This window comes from Somniosus microcephalus, chromosome 1, assembly GCF_052327205.1.
Source record: "Somniosus microcephalus isolate GS21.2 chromosome 1, FLI_Smic_1.0, whole genome shotgun sequence".
NCBI lineage: Eukaryota > Metazoa > Chordata > Chondrichthyes > Squaliformes > Somniosidae > Somniosus > Somniosus microcephalus.
Genome location: NC_140987.1, coordinates 349,661,916 through 349,682,368, shown reverse-complemented (window position 1 = coordinate 349,682,368; position 20,453 = coordinate 349,661,916). Strand labels below are relative to the sequence as shown.

Here is a 20,453-nt window from a genome sequence, read left to right as displayed (position 1 = left end):
GGGGGGGGGAAAGAGAGAGCGACCGGGGGGGGGGAAAGAGAGAGCGACCGGGGGGGGGGAAAGAGAGAGCGACCGGGGGGGGGGAAAGAGAGAGCGACCGGGGGGGGGGAAAGAGAGAGCGACCGGGGGGGGGGAAAGAGAGAGCGACCGGGGGGGGGAAAGAGAGAGCGACCGGGGGGGGGAAAGAGAGAGCGACCGGGGGGGGGAAAGAGAGAGCGACCGGGGGGGGGGAAAGAGAGAGCGACCGGGGGGGGGGAAAGAGAGAGCGACCGGGGGGGGGAAAGAGAGAGCGACCGGGGGGGGGAAAGAGAGAGCGACCGGGGGGGGGAAAAGAGAGAGCGACCGGGGGGGGGAAAAGAGAGAGCGACCGGGGGGGGGAAAGAGAGAGCGACCGGGGGGGGAAAGAGAGAGCGACCGGGGGGGGGAAAGAGAGAGCGACCGGGGGGGGAGAAAGAGAGAGCGACCGGTGGGGGGGGAAAGAGAGAGCGACCGGGGGGGGGAAAGAAGAGAGCGACCGGGGGGGGGAAAGAGAGAGCGACCGGGGGGGGGAAAGAGAGAGCGACCGGGGGGGGGGAAAGAGAGAGCGACCGGGGGGGGGAAAGAGAGAGCGACCGGGGGGGGAGGAGAGGAGGGGGGGGGAGGAGGGGGGGGGGAGAGGAGGGACGGGGGGGGAGGAGGGGGGGGAGGACGGGGGGGAGAGGACGGGGGGAGAGGAGGGGAGGGGGGAGAGGAGGGGGGGGAGAGGAGGGGGGGGAGAGGAGGGGGGGGAGAGGAGGGGGGGGAGAGGAGGGGGGAGAGGAGGGGGGAGAGGAGAGGGGGGGAGAGGAGGGGGGGGAGAGGACGGGGGGGAGAGGACGGGGGGGAGAGGACGGGGGGGAGAGGACGGGGGGGAGAGGAGGGGGGGAGAGGAGGGGGGGAGAGGAGGGGGGGGAGAGGAGGGGGGGGAGAGGAGGGGGGGGAGAGGAGGGGGGGGAGAGGAGGGGGGGGAGAGGAGGGGGGGGAGAGGAGGGGGGGAGAGGAGGGGGGGGGGGGAGAGGAGGGGGGGGGAGAGGAGGGGGGGGGAGAGGAGGGGGGGGGGGAGAGGAGGGGGGGGGAGAGGAGGGGGGGGAGAGAGGAGGGGGGGGAGAGAGAGGGGGGGAGAGAGGAGGGGGGGGGAGAGAGGAGGGGGGGGAGAGAGGAGGGGGGGGAGAGAGGAGGGGGGGGGAGAGGAGGGGGGGGGGAGAGGAGGGGGGGGGAGAGGAGGGGGGGGGGAGAGGAGGGGGGGGGAGAGGAGGGGGGGGGTGGGGGGGGGTGCGGGGTGAGGAGCTTAGCAGAAGCCGTGGGAGAATTACCTAGGTCGGGCCCTGGCTGGGCAAGAAACACCCAAGCTTTCAGGCCTAACAAAAACGGGGAAAGGTAGGAAAAAGAATCTTCAGGTTAGAGAAATATTTACAAATGAATGAAGTTTTTTTTAAAACAATTTAATAAATTCAATTTTATTTTGCTGGAAATGTATATTTGAAAAGAAAGACACAGAAAGCAGGAAAAAGAATGGAAGCAAGATGGCGGCTACTCACCTCGGTTCAGAACGATAAGACCTCGAGGTCACTCTGTCGCTAATGAGCGGATAATGAGATGCTAATGAGCGGAATGTTGAAGGTTTTTCGGATACCGTGGGCGCGATTTTTGCCCGGCCGAAACGTAAATATGCAAGGTAAGCTTTCTTTCGACGTAACGCACGTGTAGTTACGCTCTATAACTTTCGAGCGCATACCAGACAGATGCACACGTGATGACAGACAGACAGACAGAAGGACAGACAGGTCGACCGATTTATATATATAGATAGATATATATACTTGCTGGAGTGCCCGGCGGTGCCGAGGGTTTTTTGAGGGCATGTTGTTGTTGGAAGAGAGAGAGAGACAGAGAGGGAAGGAGAGACGGAGAACAGGGGTGGGGGGGAAGGGGGAAGTGGCGGGGGGGAAAAGTGGCGGGGGGGGAAAAGTGGCGGGGGGGGGGGGGGAAAGTGGCGGGGGGGGGGGGGAAGTGGCGGGGGGGGGGGGAAGTGGCGGGGGGGGGGGGGAAGTGGCGGGGGGGGGGGGAAGTGGCGGGGGGGGGGGGGGAAGTGGCGGGGGGGGGGAAGTGGCGGGGGGGGGGGAAGTGGCGGGGGGGGGGGGGAAGTGGCGGGGGGGGGAAGTGGCGGGGGGGGGGGGAAGTGGCGGGGGGGGGGGAAGTGGCGGGGGGGGGGGGGGGAAGTGGCGGGGGGGGGGGGAAGTGGCGGGGGGGGGGGGGGAAGTGGCGGGGGGGGGGGGAAGTGGCGGGGGGGGGGGGAAGTGGCGGGGGGGGGGAAGTGGCGGGGGGGGGGAAGTGGCGGGGGGGGGGGAAGTGGCGGGGGGGGGGGAAGTGGCGGGGGGGGGAAGTGGCGGGGGGGGGAAGTGGCGGGGGGGGGAAGTGGCGGGGGGGGGAAGTGGCGGGGGGGGGAAGTGGCGGGGGGGGGAAGTGGCGGGGGGGGGAAGTGGCGGGGGGGGGGGAAGTGGCGGGGGGGGGGGGAAGTGGCGGGGGGGGGGGGAAGTGGCGGGGGGGGGGGAAGTGGCGGGGGGGGAAGTGGCGGGGGGGGGAAGTGGCGGGGGGGGGGGAAGTGGCGGGTGGGGGGGGGAAGGTGGCGGGGGGGGGAAGTGGCGGGGGGGGGGGAAGTGGCGGGGGGGGGGGGGAAGTGGCGGGGGGGGGGGGAAGTGGCGGGGGGGGAAGTGGCGGGGGGGGGGAAGTGGCGGGGGGGGGGAAGTGGCGGGGGGGGGGGGAAGTGGCGGGGGGGGGAAGTGGCGGGGGGGGAAGTGGCGGGGGGGGGGAAGTGGCGGGGGGGGGGGGGAAGTGGCGGGGGGGGGGGGGAAGTGGCGGGGGGGGGGGAAGTGGCGGGGGGGGGGAAGTGGCGGGGGGGGGGAAGTGGCGGGGGGGGGGGAAGTGGCGGGGGGGGGGGGAAGTGGCGGGGGGGGGGGGGGGGAAGTGGCGGGGGGGGGGGAAGTGGCGGGGGGGGGGAAGTGGCGGGGGGGGGGGGGAAGTGGCGGGGGGGGGGGAAGTGGCGGGGGGGGGGGGGGAAGTGGCGGGGGGGGGGGGGGGGAAGTGGCGGGGGGGGGGGGGGGAAGTGGCGTGGGAAGGGGCGGGGGGGGGCTCGGCTCTGGCCCGCCCCCGCCAGCCTTTACAAAGATGGCGGCGATCGCGGGCCGCTGGTTGAGCGGGGCGGGAGGTGCCTAGCTCGGGCGTGGCTGGGGAGGAGAGGCCGAGGCTTCGAGGCCTGCAGGCGGGGTAACCCTGGAAGGTTGCGGCGCCCGGCGGAGGTAGCGAGTCAAGAGGGGAAAAAAAAGGGTGAAGGGTAGGAAAATTAACGAGGTTAGAGAAAATATTTACAAATTAATTAACTTTTTTTTTAAAACAATTTAATTGTGTCTTAAAGCAACTTTTTTTTTGCTGCAGAAAGTGGGAAAAAGAAATGAATCGTTAGGAATCAAGATGGCGGCCACTCACCTCAGCAGGATTAGGCCCGCCCCCACACGCAATGAAACGCCCCCCGTGACACACCGATTGGTCAACCATCAGGTTAAACCCCTGTACGATTGGTCAACCATCGCGTCATTCAACGCTAATGAGCGGAATGTTGCAGTTTTTTTAACCTTTTTTGTATACTGTCTGAACAATTTTTGTCTAACCAAAAAGTAAATACGCCTATTAGACTCCCCGAATGATAAGCTTTCTTTTGATATAACATGTGTGTAGGTACACTATAACTTTTGATTGTATAGACAGACAGACAGAGTTTTATATATATACTAGCTGGAGTGCCCGGCGGTGCCGAGGCTTTTTCGAGGGCATGTTGTTGGGAGAGCGCGCGACTGGGGGGGGGGGGGAAAGAGAGGGAGCGCGACTGGGGGGAGGGGAAGAGAGGGAGCGCGACTGGGGGGAGGGGAAGAGAGGGAGCGACTTGGGGGGGGGGGAGAAGAGAGGGAGCGACTTGGGTGGGGGGGGGAAGAGAGGGAGCGACTTGGGGAAAGAGAGGGAGCGACTTGGGGGGGGAAGAGAGGGAGCGACTTGGGGGGGGGGGGAAGAGAGGGAGCGACTTGGGGGGGGGGGGAAGAGAGGGAGCGACTTGGGGGGGGGGGGGGGGAAGAGAGGGAGCGACTTGCGGGGGGAAGAGAGGGAGCGACTTGGGGGGGGGGGGGGAAGAGAGGGAGCGACTTGCGGGGGGAAGAGAGGGAGCGACTTGGGGGGGGGGGGAAAGAGAGGGAGCGACTTGGGGGGGGGGGGAAGAGAGGGAGCGACTTGGGGGGGGAAAGAGAGGGAGCGACTTGGGGGGGGAAGAGGGAGCGACTTGGGGGGGGAAAGAGAGGGAGCGACTTGTGGGGGGGGGCGGAAGAGAGGGAGCGACTTGGGGGGGGGGGGGAAGAGAGGGAGCGACTTGGGAGGGGGGGGGGGGGGGAAGAGAGGGAGCGACTTGGGAGGGGCGGGGGGAGAGAGGGAGCGACTTGGGGGGGGGAAGAGAGGGAGCGACTTGGCCGGGGGGGGGGGGGGGGGGGGGGGGGGGGGGGAAGAGAGGGAGTGACTTGGGGGGGGGGGGGGAGAAAGAGAGGGAGCGACTTGGGGGAAGAGAGGGAGCGACTTGGGGGGGGGGGGGGGGAAGAGAGGGAGCGACTTGGGGGGGGGGGGAAAGAGAGCGAGCGACTTGGGGGGGGGAAGAGAGCGAGCGACTTGGGGGGGGGGGGGAAGAGAGCGAGCGACTTGGGGGGGGGAAGAGAGCGAGCGACTTGGGGGGGGGGAAGAGAGCGAGCGACTTGGGGGGGGGGGGAAGAGAGCGAGCGACTTGGGGGGGGGGGGAAGAGAGCGAGCGACTTGGGGGGGGGGGGAAGAGAGCGAGCGACTTGGGGGGGGGGGAAGAGAGCGAGCGACTTGGGGGGGAAGAGAGCGAGCGACTTGGGGGGGGAAGAGAGCGAGCGACTTGGGGGGGGAAGAGAGCGAGCGACTTGGGGGGGAAGAGAGCGAGCGACTTGGGGGGGAAGAGAGCGAGCGACTTGGGGGGGAAGAGAGCGAGCGACTTGGGGGGGAAGAGAGCGAGCGACTTGGGGGGGAAGAGAGCGAGCGACTTGGGGGGGAAGAGAGCGAGCGACTTGGGGGGGAAGAGAGCGAGCGACTTGGGGGGGGAAGAGAGCGAGCGACTTGGGGGGGAAGAGAGCGAGCGACTTGGGGGGGAAGAGAGCGAGCGACTTGGGGGGGGAAGAGAGCGAGCGACTTGGGGGGGGAAGAGAGCGAGCGACTTGGGGGGGGAAGAGAGCGAGCGACTTGGGGGGGAAGAGAGCGAGCGACTTGGGGGGGGAAGAGAGCGAGCGACTTGGGGGGGAAGAGAGCGAGCGACTTGGGGGGGAAGAGAGCGAGCGACTTGGGGGGGAAGAGAGCGAGCGACTTGGGGGGGAAGAGAGCGAGCGACTTGGGGGGGAAGAGAGCGAGCGACTTGGGGGGGAAGAGAGCGAGCGACTTGGGGGGGAAGAGAGCGAGCGACTTGGGGGGGAAGAGAGCGAGCGACTTGGGGGGGAAGAGAGCGAGCGACTTGGGGGGGAAGAGAGCGAGCGACTTGGGGGGGAAGAGAGCGAGCGACTTGGGGGGGAAGAGAGCGAGCGACTTGGGGGGGAAGAGAGCGAGCGACTTGGGGGGGAAGAGAGCGAGCGACTTGGGGGGGAAGAGAGCGAGCGACTTGGGGGGGAAGAGAGCGAGCGACTTGGGGGGGAAGAGAGCGAGCGACTTGGGGGGGAAGAGAGCGAGCGACTTGGGGGGGAAGAGAGCGAGCGACTTGGGGGGGAAGAGAGCGAGCGACTTGGGGGGGGAAGAGAGCGAGCGACTTGGGGGGGAAGAGAGCGAGCGACTTGGGGGGGAAGAGAGCGAGCGACTTGGGGGGGAAGAGAGCGAGCGACTTGGGGGGGAAGAGAGCGAGCGACTTGGGGGGGAAGAGAGCGAGCGACTTGGGGGGGAAGAGAGCGAGCGACTTGGGGGGGAAGAGAGCGAGCGACTTGGGGGGGAAGAGAGCGAGCGACTTGGGGGGGAACAGAGCGAGCGACTTGGGGGGGGAAGAGAGCGAGCGACTTGGGGGGGGAAGAGAGCGAGCGACTTGGGGGGGGAAGAGAGCGAGCGACTTGGGGGGGGGGAAGAGAGCGAGCGACTTGGGGGGGGGGGGGAAGAGAGGGAGCGACTTGGGGGGGGGGGAAGAGAGGGAGCGACTTGGGGGGGCGGGGGGAACAGAGAGGAGCGACTTGGGGGGGGGGGGGGAGAGAGGGAGCGACTGGGGGGGGGGGGGGGAAGAGAGGGAGCGACTTGGGGGGGGAAGAGAGAGGGAGCGACTTGGGGGGGAAGAGAGGGAGCGACTTGGGGGGGAAGAGAGGGAGCGACTTGGGGGGGGGGGGGGAAGAGCGGGAGCGACTTGGGGGGGGAAGAGAGGGAGCGACTTGGGGGGGGAAGAGAGGGAGCGACTTGGGGGGGGGGGGAAGAGAGGGAGCGACTTGGGGGGGGAAGAGAGGGAGCGACTTGGGGGGGAAGAGAGGGAGCGACTTGGGGGGGAAGAGAGGGAGCGACTTGGGGGGGGAAGAGAGGGAGCGACTTGGGGGGGGAAGAGAGGGAGCGACTTGGGGGGGGGGGGAAGAGAGGGAGCGACTTGGGGGGGGAAAGAGAGCGAGCGACTTGGGGGGGAAGAGAGCGAGCGACTTGGGGGGGGGGGGAAGAGAGCGAGCGACTTGGGGGGGGGGAAGAGAGGGAGCGACTTGGGGGGGGGGAAGAGAGGGAGCGACTTGGGGGGGGGAAAGAGAGGGAGCGACTTGGGGGGGAAAGAGAGCGAGCGACTTGGGGGGGGAAAGAGAGCGAGCGACTTGGGGGGGGAAAGAGAGCGAGCGACTTGGGGGGGAAAGAGAGCGAGCGACTTGGGGGGGGGGGGGAAAGAGAGCCAGCGACTTGTGGGGGGGGGGGGGGGAAGAGAGCGAGCGACTTGGGGGGGGGGAAGAGAGCGAGCGACTTGGGGGGGGGGGGAAGAGAGCGAGCGACTTGGGGGGGGGGGGGGGAAGAGAGCGAGCGACTTGGGGGGGGGGGAAGAGAGCAAGCGACTTGGGGGGGGGGGGGAAGAGAGCGAGCGACTTGGGGGTGGGGGAAGAGAGGGAGCGACTTTGGGGGGGGAAGAGAGGGAGCGACTTGGGGGGGGGAAGAGAGGGAGCGACTTGGGGGGGGGGGGAAGAGAGGGAGCGACTTGGGGGGGGGGGGGGGAAGAGAGCGAGCGACTTGGGGGGGGAAGAGAGCGAGCGACTTGGGGGGGGGGGAAGAGAGCGAGCGACTTGGGGGGGGGGAAGAGAGCGAGCGACTTGGGGGGGGGGGAAGAGAGCGAGCGACTTGGGGGGGGGGGAAGAGAGCGAGCGACTTGGGGGGGGGGGAAGAGAGGGAGCGACTTTGGGGGGGGAAGAGAGGGAGCGACTTGGGGGGGGGGAAGAGAGGGAGCGACTTGGGGGGGGGGAAGAGAGGGAGCGACTTGGGGGGGGGGGGGGAAGAGAGGGAGCGACTTGGGGGGGGGGGGGAAGAGAGGGAGCGACTTGGGGGGGGGGAAGAGAGGGAGCGACTTGCGGGGGGAAGAGAGGGAGCGACTTGGGGGGGGGAGAAGAGAGGGAGCGACTGGGGGGCGGGGGGAAGAGAGGGAGCGACTTGGGGGGGGGGGAAAAGAGAGGGAGCGACTTGAGGGGGGGGGGGGTGAAGAGAGGGAGCGACTTGGGGGGGGAAGAGAGGGAGCGACTTGGGGGGGGGGGGGGGGGGGAGAAGACAGGGAGCGACTTGGGGGGGGAAAGAGAGGGAGCGACTTGGGGGGGGGGGGGGGGAAAGAGAGGGAGCAACCGGGGGGGAAGCGAGAGCGCGACCGGCGGGGGGGGGGGGGCGGTGGCGAGAGCGCGACCGGCAGGGGGGGAGCGAGAGCGCGCGCGCGACTGGGCGGGGAGCGAGAGCGCGCGCGCGACCGGGGGGGGGGGGGGGGGGGGGGGGGAGAGCGAGAGCGCACGCGCGACCGGGGGGGGGGGGGGGGGGAGAGAGAGCGGCCGGGGGAGAAGAGAGAGTGCGACCGGGGGTTAAGAGAGACAGCGACCGGGGGGGGGGGCAAGAAAAAGAGGGGGAGGGAGGGGCCTGAGACGGCCGATTGCAGCTGGCCGGGCCCTGTTGCCTTGGTAACCCACCTCCCGATCTCCAGCCCTGGGCCTGAGCGGTCGATTGCAGCTGGCGAGCCCGGTTGCTGGGGTAACCCTCTCCACTCCCCCTCCCCTCCCGAGCTCCGGTTGCCTTGGTAACCCTCCTCCCCTCTCCGCCTCCCGATCGCCGGGCCTGGGCCTCAGCGGCCGATTGCGGCTGGCGAACCCGGTTGCCGGGGTAACCCTCTCCGCTCCCCCTCCCCTCCGGAGCCTCGCACCCGCACCCGCACCCCCCCCCCCCCGCCCGCATGAACCGCCAGGAGCTTGCAGTGAGCCCAGCCAGCCTTTACCAAGATGGCTGGCCGCTGGTTCGGAATCGTGCCCAGCGGGGGGGGGGGGGGGGGGGGCGGTGAGGGATGGGAGGAGCTTGCCACAAAACAATTGCCTAGGGTCCAGCATGGCTGGCAATAGATGCCCAGGCTTCGAGGCGTACCTGGAAAAACGGGGAAAGGTAGGAAAATTAATGAGATTAGATAAAAGATTTAGAAAGTAATTAACTTTTTAAAAAAAGATGTGTTTCGAAAGCAACGTTTTTTTTAAAGACGCAGAAAGCGGGAAAAAGGAAAAGTTTGGAATCAAGATGGCGGCGACTCACCTCGGTTCAGAACGATAAGGCCCGCCCACACACGCACCGATTGGTCGACCGTCAGGTCACCAAAGCGTAGGATTGGTCAATAGTCCCGTCACTCGACCGTAGGAGGGCCCGGCCGCACGCGCGAGGAACCCGGCGTACGATTGGTCGACCGAGGTCACTATCGCTAATGAGCGGATAATGAGATGCTAATGAGCGGAATGTTGAACGTTTTTCGGATACCGCGGGCACGATTTTTGTCCGGCCGAAACGTAAATACGCTTACGACCGTTTCGGAACAGTAAGCTTTCTTTCGACGTAACGCACGCGTAGGTACGCTCTATAACTTTCGAGCGCATAGCCGGACAAACGCACACGTGAGGACAGACAGAAGGACAGACAGACAGCAGGACAGACAGATAGACTCGTTTATATATATTATAAAAGATAAGATAGATAGAAATAAGTAGATAGATAGATAGATACTGTAGTTATCCAAAAGTCTAGGACTTGGAATTTAAGATACATGGCTTCTCGTTCTGCTCCTCTCTGGGTTCTTGCCCACTTGAGGTCTCAAACAGCCCCGTAGCTATTCGAGTCAGAATGCCCACCTGCAACAGCCCAATGAATCAACATCTTTGACAACACTGGCTCTGACAGATAGCACTTATCCTGCCAGAAGCAGCTCATGTGACCAGCAACTGAGTATACATTACTTCCAAGAAAGGGGAAAGATCTGAGTTTGGAGTGCACATTGAGGTGAGGGTGGGAGGGAGTGGGTTGAGGATGAAGAGAAATCTGTGCCTTTGGTTTGTCAGTAAGGTAGCTATGAAAAACTGATAAAGTACCAATCATAGCTCCAACAGGGAGCTTCAATACAGACTCTTCCATTGTAGTATCAGATGTGGAAATCCAGAAGACATCAAATTCTGGAAGATCCCAATACCTTCCCAATCCTTGAACTCATGCCGAATATGACTAGGCAGAGGTTTTCAATTTGGATTGTACTGAATTCTTTAACTGATGTTAAATTCTTTGAGCTGAACTCCAAAGTGTGTCTATACCAGTGGTTTTCAAACTTTTCTGTACTGGAGACCCTCTGCAAATATTGACACATTTCCAAAGACCCCTCCTGAAAATACTCACTCCAGAGGACCATTTGTCCTAACTTCTGAAAAGGAAGCATGAGCTACCCAAAAGGGAAACAGTATCATTGCAGAAAGCAATTGTTTATTTGTATACAGCAACAGAAATAATGTGCTGCTACATCAACAAATAAGAAAATTCAGAAATCTGATCACAGTTAAAAATCTGATCATCTCAGGCACCCACCAAGATCCAGAGCCCAAGACTAAACACCCATGCTTTTTGAGCATCAACTGAAGCCAACATATCCTGTAAGGTCTCCTTTCTGTTGATTCACAACAAGCCCTTCTGCTTACTTAGAACAAAGTGCTTCTTTTTGGAAATTTTGCAATGTCAGAAGACAATGCAAGCACTTTTCATGGGTTTTTGCCACTGGAAAAATCCCTGAGTGAAGATATGCAGATTAATTCAGGAGCTAGCATAAACTAATGTTGAACAAAATAGAGATGTATTTACTGATGTGATGGGCAGTCTGTGCAAGGCTTTATCAATGAACATAAAATATGAAAACTAAGTGCTCAATATTCAAAGTCGGTAATGACTTCCAAATGCTGAAACTCAATATTAAGACTCAAACGTCACAAAAGCTGTACATAATGGTGCATTTACTTTCTTACCACAAACAAGTGAGAAAAAAAATTAAAAGTGGCTACATTTTTTCTTGCTGCGTCAAGAACAGAAAGAACTGTTGTCAACAATGAAAAACTACTTCCACAAAGAGGCACTCTATATGCTGTGTGAGGAAATCACATGACTTAAAATATCTCCAGTATGATGTCAAACTCTTCAAAAGTGAGTGTTTTCCCACCATTTGGATAACACTTGACACTTTCATATGTAGAGATTGAACAAATGAGGAAGAATGGAAGCTCACTATTTAGCTTCTCACGAGAAGCAGGTAGCAATTCCAATACCAAATACTGTATTTAATTCTGAAGTGACCAAAGACATTCGTCTTTTTCACCAAAAATAGTTTCACTGAACCAAGTTAATTTTACCTGTTTTTTCCCCCCAATTTCAGCAGTGTTCCACTGCAGGTTAAAAAGATTAAAGCTAGATATAAAATAGACAGTGCAGCCTCTCTATCAGATGTAATGAAATGTGACTGAAGGAAATTCAGTATTGAGCCATATTTGCTGTAGCGGGGCATCTAACAGCATCCGCCGTTAGTTAGACTTGCCCTTGCACGCTTAGGTTTTTATTTTTTTGCGTGGCAAGTTGCTGAAAGTGCGAGCTGATAATGTTGCAGTGAGGGATAATGGGCATCTGGGACCAGAGTGAACAGGGCAAGTGACTGTGTATCTCCTTAACAAATCAGATTGAAGTTCTGCAAAATTAACGTTCAAGGACTGAGAAGGAAATGTAAATTAGAGTGGGTGAATTCAATGTCAAATCAAGTACAGAACTAGAGGGGGAAAGAAATATTGGATTAAGAGAAAGAGGAAATGAAAGAAAAATTTAAAAAATTCAATTTAAAATGTTACATTTTTATAATCTCCAACAACTAAAACCTGAAGGAATGAAACTCCACACTTGTAATAGTTAATTTTCAGTGGCCAGAGGTTGATGGGCAGTAATTAACATTCATTGCATCATTAAACACTGACTACACTCCAAAAGTACTTCATTGGCTGTAAAGCGCTTTGAGACGTCTGGTGGTTGTGAAAGGCGTTATATAAATGCAAGTCTTTCTTTCTTTAACAGGTACTTGGACTGAAATGGACAAGACTTAACTTTCTGTCAACTACAGCAACTGCATGCCATTCAATGCTAGGCGAGATGCCGTTTTCGCACAGCTAACGGGAGTAGCAAATCTTGGACAGAACTTTTGGATTTCCGCATTTAACCGTGCACCTGCCCTTCGCCTGAAGCTGCTGTACCATTTGCACATATATAACGACAAGCTCCATCAGCCTCACCGTTATTTTGACAGCAAATTCTGGCTAATATTTCACACCCAACAGTGCTGAATATTATTACACAAGTCCAAAATGTTGGCCTGATTTTTTGCATGTGAACCTCAAGTACTCTTCAAGTTTATAAAACATATGCTTGATCAGTAAAAAGTGGAATGCTAGAGTTAACCACCACAAACAAAGCACCAGAAGTGTAAAAGCTTTAAATTTAAATACAAGATGGAGGATCAATACCCAACACTTTCTCTCTCCCATTGATCAGCTACTTTAGATTTTTGCCCACCATATCCAAAATATTTTGCCAGTCTGTAAAAATAGACCATTCTCAATGTCAAAAATCATAGGGGGAAAAAGTGGGTGAGTAGCGCCACCTGTTAGCGCCTGAAGAGGCAGGCAGTGGCTGTAGCGCCACTGGCTGCGCCTCCCACGATATTCAGCAGGGGCGCTAATGGCGACGTTAGCCTTTTGCGCTGCACCGCCACCGATGACGTCATCGGTGTGCACAGCGCCCCATTCGCGCCCCGATCACAATATTTGGTAGCAAACGCTGCTGTAGCGCCGTTCGCTACCCGCGCCTGGTTCACGGGGCCTTGCTGCGCCGGCAGAGGCGCAAGTTAAGGTGGAGGTGCGGGGCGGCCGCCTGCCAGCACCTCCGTCCCCGGCCTCCTGGTCCCCCCCCCCCGGCATTGCCGGCTGTTTCCCCGAGAGCCCGGCACTTCTCCTTGGTGCCGGGCTCTTTTGCCAGCACTCGCGATCGGGGCTCGCGCTATTGCAGGCCCCTCCCCCTTAACAGTGGGAGGAAGGCCTGCAGTACCACAGCGTGCCGTGCCGCAGCGTGTGGCGCTGCGGCACGTAGCGCTGCAAAATTCACTTTCAGCGCCCTAAGAGGGACGCGGAGCGCCTCGAGCCCCGTCTCCCTCTAGAGGCACTTCAACTGAATTTGCGGCGGTCGCGGCGCAAATTCCAGCGCCCAGGCGAACTTTGCGCCGCTTGGGCGCCTCAGGCCAATTTCTAGGCCATAGAATTTACAGCGTACAGGTGATTCCAACCATTGTACCTATGCTGGCTCTCCAGAAAAGATATTCACTTAGATCTATTCCTCCTACCAATGTGTGGAAAGTATTCACTCACTTTGTGGCAAGGAATGAAATTTGGTGCTCTAATAAATTCACAAATTTTGAATGTTAAATTTTTAAATGCTGCCAACAGTCATCAGGTCTCCTTAAACAGTCACAACTGAAAATTCATATTGATTCTGTTGTTTGTTTGTTACTTAAGATTACATTACAAAAATAAGTTTCACAGTTACAGCTCAATGTCAAGTCCAAAGACACTGCAAACAAAATTACCGAAATAAGTAAGTGCACTGATAAAACTGAACACTGGTGGCAGAACTTTGCACAATGAGCACATTTCTTCTGCTTACCTTCGGTGTTGTTTGCAGTGGTTTACGTTTTCTTTCGGTTGTGTACAGGTTAATTTCTCCATCGCCTTTACCAAGTCGCAGTTCCTCTTGAAACCTGAAAACGGACAACTTTAATAAGTGGACGGCATTCATTTCTTCCTAAAAACGTTTATGTACATCTTTACTATGCTCTCCTAAACTTGTGCGGGTGATGTGCCAAGGAAAATAAAACTGAATCCTGATAAAAGCAGAATTTGTTTGCTAATAAACATTATGTTCAAATCTGGTTTCAAAACATAAAAAAGGTGGCTACATTACTTGGATTGTCCCGAGGTCAAACAAAAAAAATACAACTATCCAATAGGACACGTCCGCCATGCACCATTCAAGTAACTCCAGGATGCCAAGCAGAATTTGAGGGACACCACAATAAAATGGTTTGAGTGTTAACAACAGTGGTCTCTAGATATCTATCCCTCCTGTATAATGGCACATTCATTCTGGCAATTTACTGATCCTTGCGCAGAAATAAAAACTTTACCTCTGTATAACACAGTAGCCATGATATAAAGAAACATACAGCTATACAAATCTTGAAATGCACAGGCATGGGCCAAGGGGATGGGTGTATGATACAAGAATGAAAATGATGATCTAGCAAATAGTGTCATGAAGACTCCCAAGTGCTGAAGTCAGACTGAGACAGAGAACCTTGCATTGGCAACATGTCTCTAAAATATTGAACCTCGGGTATAGTGAAAAGGCCATACTCCAATATTAAAATATATATGTCCTTGAAATCCACAGCTGACAGATTGACACCTGGATATTACCCGTGTATAATTCGCAATAGCAATGAAACTAAAGGGCATATCTCTGCTGATGGAACAGCGTAGGGCAAAGTTAAATGGAAACATTTCTGAAGTACATTTTGTGTTTAAAAAATATCCTAACTTATTCCTACCTGCTAATTCCAGATGGAAGCTCCATGACTACAACCCTTCTGCTCCAAGCCATCAGGTCTCTCTCTGTAGCCATCTGACTCCGAGGGGCATTATTATGCATTTGCCGAACACCTTCAATTTGACCACTCCGCCGAAGTCCAATATTTGGTGGAGACAGCAAGGCTAAAACATGGAACAGTTCTTTTAAATATATATTTGAAGAAACTGTTAAAATATTCAGAACAGTTAGAGGTCTATGCAAAGGAATTACAACTGAATAACCCAAGATTCACAGCAATACATTCACAAAAATAACTTGGGTTTAAACTGTTGCAAGTTGCCAATTAAATCACTCAATCCCACTAAAATCCCAATACTCAACCAAGGAAGTTTGTTCTGAAACTAGGCTTTACTAATGAGACTGATTGAAGTGAGTTATGTAAAAAGTATGGCTAACTAATTTGAACTACAACAGTTTGCCATTGGTAAAGTTTCACTATTTTAGTAGGTAACATTTAAATCAACAAACTATCACAATATTTGCAGGAAATTGAAAACTAAGTAACCACAGAGGAATATGTATGTAACTATTATCTGCCAATCTCCCGCAGGTTCTAGTCACCATTAAATTAGATCAGGTACTGTTGATTCCACCTATAAACTATGAATGTAGTTGTAAGCCATATACATCCTTAACTTTAAAAAAAACCCATCATGTTAACAATTACTGAATTTGCTAAAGCTGGATTTAGTAGGATAAACACTTCACATTAAAAATAATCACATCCTTTTATTCATGCCATCAAAATCTAATGCAGCTCATCATCACTGTGTGGAATCTGAACAGGATACAAGGGTGAAACAAAATGATTGCAAACTGGCAAGTTATAAAGAACTTGTTAAACCCCTCTCCTCCACCTTCACCTCCAATAACAAGTGTGAGGAGCTCATGGACTTCTTTGTCTCCAAGATTGAGACCATCTGTTCAGCTCCTTTTGCCACTTCCCTTCCTTCCCCTAGCCCACTGGGCCAAACTTCCTCTAAGGTTCCCCCCTGCCCTGGTCCTGAACTCACATCTTTCTCCAGTTTCTCTCCGATGTCCCCTTATGACCTCTGCGTTCATCTTGTCTATGAGACCCACCTCCTGCTCCCTCGACCCTATTCCCACCAAACTGCTGACCACCCAACTTCCTTTTCTGGCTCCCATGTTAGCTGATATTGTTAACAGTGTTCTCTCCTCAGGTACCGGCCACATATCCGCAGCATAACAAAGATCGCCTACTTCCACCTCCGTAACATCGCCTGTCTTCGCCATTGCCTCAGCTCATCCATGCCTTTGTTACCTCTAGACTGGACTATTCCAACGCACTCCTGGCTGGCCTCCCACATTCCACCCTACGTAAACTTGAGGTCATCCAAAACTCGGCTGCCCGTGTCCTAACTCGCACCAAGTTCCGTTCGCCTATCACCCCTGTGCTCGCTGACCTACATTGGCTCCCAGTTAAGCAGCGCCTCAATTTCAAAATTCTCATCATCTTATCAAATCCCTCCATGGCCTCACCCCTTCCTATCTCTGTAATCTCCTTCAGCTTCAGTCCCACAACTCTTGTTCCCTCCCCCTCCCCCACTCCACCCAAGATATCTGCACTCCTCCAATTCTGCCCTCGAGCATCCCGGATTATAAATCGCTCAACCTTTGGTGGCCGTGCCTTCTGTTGCCTAGGCCCTCAGCTCAGGAATTCCCTGACTAAACCTGTCCGCCTCGCTACCTCCCTTTCCTCCTTTAAGACGCTCCTTAAAACCTACCTCTTTGACCAAGCTTTTGGTCACCTGCCCTGATCGATCCGCATATGGATTAGTGTCAAATTTTGTGTCTTAAAATACTCCTGTGCAGCGCCTTGGGATGTTTTACTACATTAAAGGTGCTACATAAATACAAGTTGTTGTTGTACTCCTATATTGACCCAATCAATCCTCAAAGTGTACAATGGATAATAAAATCCTATTAAATCAGACCCTTAACTGATATGGGGGAAGGAGGCGGGGGAGGTTTAGCGTAACTCCCCCCAGATAGGAAATGGGCAGCTTGGACACCCGTTTTTACTCTCCGATGACTTCAATGGAGAGTAAAATTGGACAAGGTGTAAACGAATGACCAGCCCAAACCTGACTTTTACCCGCTTAGGACTCAATGCACATTGCAAAACAAAATTTCAAATATAATATGCTTTGCCAAAAACAGATTGGCATGATTTGTAATAGACCAGTTATAATGCAATCTTTGTCTTGAACTGTGTTTTTTGCACTATTGTGAAGGCACATTAAATCAAGAGCTATGAGACCACCTCAAAGCGGGTTCAGCTACAGTATAACTGCAACTCAAGGCGTCTACAGTTCGATACGCAAGTTTTTTTTATAAAGATGTACTATGTCCTACATTACATAGTGTCAATGTAATGAGGAATATGTATTTTTTTTAAATAACAGTTATTGTATCTGCTTTCAGTCAATGAGGCAATACAACGGGACAGAATTATGAGCTCTGCTATTTTTCATATATGCAGTGCTACCCACCACTGTTCAATGAGTTTGATCTACTGTAATGGCCATCCAGTACAGCTGCTCCTTCGTTTCCCTGCCTCAGGTCATGTTCTTGCTGGAGCTCCCTAATAGCGTCATCTAGAACACTGGGTTCCTGGTCATTCTCGTACTGATCATCTGTCTGTTGGCTAATGACCTGCTCCACTACATCACCATCACCTGGAAGAGAACCATAGCCATTACCTCTTACATTTCCACTTCAAATAGAAGCAAACTTCCTTTTTCCTCTCAAATATAAAGTAACTAAGCAACAGTTTACTGAAGACATGGAACATCCTACTTTGAAACAAAAAACAAAATATACAACTGAATCCATAAACACATTTTATACTAGACAGGGACTGGAAAAAAGGCACTGACATTACTAATATTTTCAGCAGTCTCTTCAATCTCAGAAGAAATTAGTAAAAATGAAAGTGCACATAATTGGAGGTAGCTGCTGACGGGTTAGAAATTGGTTGAGAGGTAGGAGACAGAAAGTTTGAATAAAGGGCATGTACTCTGATTGGCGGGATGTGACAAGTGGCGTTCCCCGGGAATCTGTACAGGGGCCTCAACTTTTCACTATTTATTATTGACTTGGATGAAGGAATAGAGAGTTGTATATCTGAGTTTGCAAAACACTAAGTTGGGAGGGACATTAAGTAGTGGAGATGAGAGCAGGAAGTTGCAAAGGGACATGGACAGATTAAGTGAGCGGACACAACTATGGCAAATGGAGTTCAATGTGGGGAAGTGTGAGCTCATCCACTTTGGATCCAACAAAGATAAATCGGAGTATTTTCCAAATAGTGAGAAACTAGAAACTATAGAGGACCAAAGAGATTTGGGAGTCCAAGTTCACAAATTATTAAAAGCTAGTAGACAGGTACAAAAAAAAATCATGAAGGCATTGGACTCTAGGGGAATCAGAGATATGGGGATCGGGCAGGAAAGCAGAGTTGAAGTGGAAGATCAGCCATGATCTTATTGAATGGCGGAGCAGGCTCGAAGGGCCATCTGGCCTACTCCTGCTCCTAATTCTCTTGTTCTTATGTTATGTTCTAATGGGAATGTTGGCCTTTATCTCAAGGGGGCTGGATTACAATTATGTTTTAGTTCTACAGAGCCTTGGTCAGACCCCATTTGGAGTACTGCATTCACTTTTGGGCACTGCGCATCAGGAAGGTTATATTGGCCTTGGAGGGGGTGCTGTGCAGTGCAGAGCTTAGAGGATTAAGTTATAAGGGCAGGTTGTATAAATTTAGTTTGTATTCCTTCCAGTATAGAAGATTAAGGGGTAATCTGATTGAGGTGTTTAAAATGTTGAAAGGATTTGATATGGTAGATTCGGAAAAACAGTTTCCTCTGGTGGGGGAATCAAGAGGAAGGGGACATAATCTTAAAATTAGAGCTAGGCCATTCAGGAGCAAAATCTCTGCCCTTTACACTATTACTATCCCAGTTTATATTCGGATAGTTGAAGTCCCTCATTATCACTACTCTATAGTTCTTGCATCTCTCTAATTTCTCTGCAATTTGCTCCTCTATATCTTTCCCACTAGTTGGTGGCCTATAGAATACACCTAGTAGTGTAATGGCACCCCTATTGTTTCTAAACTCTAACCAAATAGATTCTGTCCTTGACCCTTCCAGGACACCCTCTCTCCAGCACTGTAATATTCTCCTTAACCAACACTGCCACACTACCTACTATCTTTCCTTCCCTATTTTTCCTGAACACCTTCTATCCAGGAATGTTTAATACCCAATCCTGCCCTTTTTTGAGCCAGGTCTCAGTTAGTGCCATGACATCATATTCCCATGTGGCTATTTGCACCTGCATCTCATCAACCTTGTTTACTATGCTTCATGTCTTCACATACATACACTGTAAATCTATCTTAGACCATCCTGTGTTCTCTCTTAGTCTGACCCCACCTAATACCTTACTATTGATATCCGTCTCGCCCAATGAAATACATACTTTGGTTCTGTCTTCACAAAGGAGGACACAAATAACCTCCCAGAGATGTCGGGGAACATAGGGTTTAATGAGAGGGAGGAATTGAATGAAATCAGTATTTGTAGGGAAATGGTGTTAGGGAAATTGACGGCATTGAAGGCCGATAAATCCCCAGGGCCTGATAATCTACATCCTAGGGTACTTAAGGGAGCGGCCCTAGAAGTAGTAGATGCATTGCTGGTCATCTTCCAAAATTCTATAGACTCTGGGACAGTTCCCATGGATTGGAGGGTAGCTAATGTAACCCCACTATTTAAAAAAGGTGGTAGAGAGAAAACGGGGAATTACAGACTGGTAAGCCTGACATCGGTAGTGGGAAAAATGCTAGAGTCCATTATAAAAGATGTAATAGCAGAGCACTTGGAAAACAGTGACAGGATCGGACAAAGTCAACATGGATTTACAAAAGGTAAATCGTGCTTAACTAATCTACTGGAATTTTTTGAGGATGTAACGGGTAGAATAGATAAGGGAGAACCAGTGGATGTGGTGTATTTGGACTTTCAGAAGGATTTCGATAAGGTCCCACATAAGAGCTTAGCGTGCAAAGTTAAAGCACACAGGATTGGGGGTAAGGTACTGTCTTGGATAGAGAACTGGTTGGCGGACAGGAAGCAGAGTTGGAATAAATGGGTCCTTTTCCCGAGTGGCAGGCAATGACTAGTGGGGTACTGCAGGGATCGGTGCTAGGAACCCAGCTATTCACTATATATATCTAGACGAGGGAACTAGATGCAGTATCTCCAAGTTTGCAGATGACACAAAGCTGGGTGGGCGTGTGTGCTGTGAGGAGGATGCAGAGAACTCCAGTATGATTTGGACAGGTTGGGTGATTATACTGCATTTGCCATGCATCTGCCCAATGTGGATAAATGTGAGGTTATCCACTTCGGTGGCAAAAACAGGAAGACAGATTATTATCTGAACGGCAATAGATTGGGAAAAGGGGAAGTGCAACGAGACCTGGGTGTCCTTGTGCACCAGTCGCTGAAGGTAAGCATGCAGGTGCAGCAGGCGGTTAAGAAGGCAAATGGTATGTTGGCCTTCATAGCGAGAGGATTCGCATACAGGAGCAAGGATGTCTTTCTGCAGTTGTACAGGGCCTTGGCGAGACCACGCCTTGAGTATTGTGTGCAGCTTTGGTCACCTTATCTGAGGAAGGATGTTCTTGCCATGGAGAGTGCAGCGAAGATTCACCAGACTGATACCTGGGATGGCAGGAAAGACGTATGAGGAGAGATTGGGTTGATTAGGCTTATATTCGCTAGAGTTTAGAAGAATGAGAGGGGATCTCATTGAAACTTATAAAATTCTAACAGGACTAGACAGACTAGATGCAGGAAGGATGTTCCCGATGGCAGGGGTGTCCAGAACCAGGGGTCACAATCTAAGGATATAAGGGGTAAGCCATTTAGGACTGAGATGAGGGATTTCTTCAGCCAGAGAGTGGTGAACCTGTGGAATTCTCTACCACAGAAGGCAGTTGAGGCCAATTCATTAAATATATTCAAGAAGGAGTTAGATATAATTCTTAAGGCTAAAGGGATCAAGGGATATGGGGAGAAAGCAGGGACAGGGTACTGAATTTGGATGATCAGCCATGATCTCATTAAATGGCGGAACAGGCTCGAGGGGCCGAA

The 20,453-nt window shown here is 53.8% G+C and overlaps 1 protein-coding gene across 3 annotated transcripts in view; it reads right to left on the bottom strand.

Annotated features, from left to right (window-relative positions):
- brwd3 (bromodomain and WD repeat domain containing 3) overlaps nucleotides 1-20,453 on the bottom strand; it is a 140,614-nt gene that overhangs the window by 83,328 nt on the left and 36,833 nt on the right. For all 3 annotated transcript variants that reach the window (XM_085995363.1, XM_085995372.1, XM_085995382.1), the window contains exons 18-20: nucleotides 16,782-16,967; nucleotides 14,228-14,390; nucleotides 13,285-13,378 (exon numbers count right to left, since the gene is read on the bottom strand). In XM_085995363.1, the coding sequence (XP_085851489.1) occupies nucleotides 13,285-13,378; nucleotides 14,228-14,390; nucleotides 16,782-16,967 (443 nt within the window). The remainder of the gene's footprint in view (nucleotides 1-13,284; nucleotides 13,379-14,227; nucleotides 14,391-16,781; nucleotides 16,968-20,453) is intronic.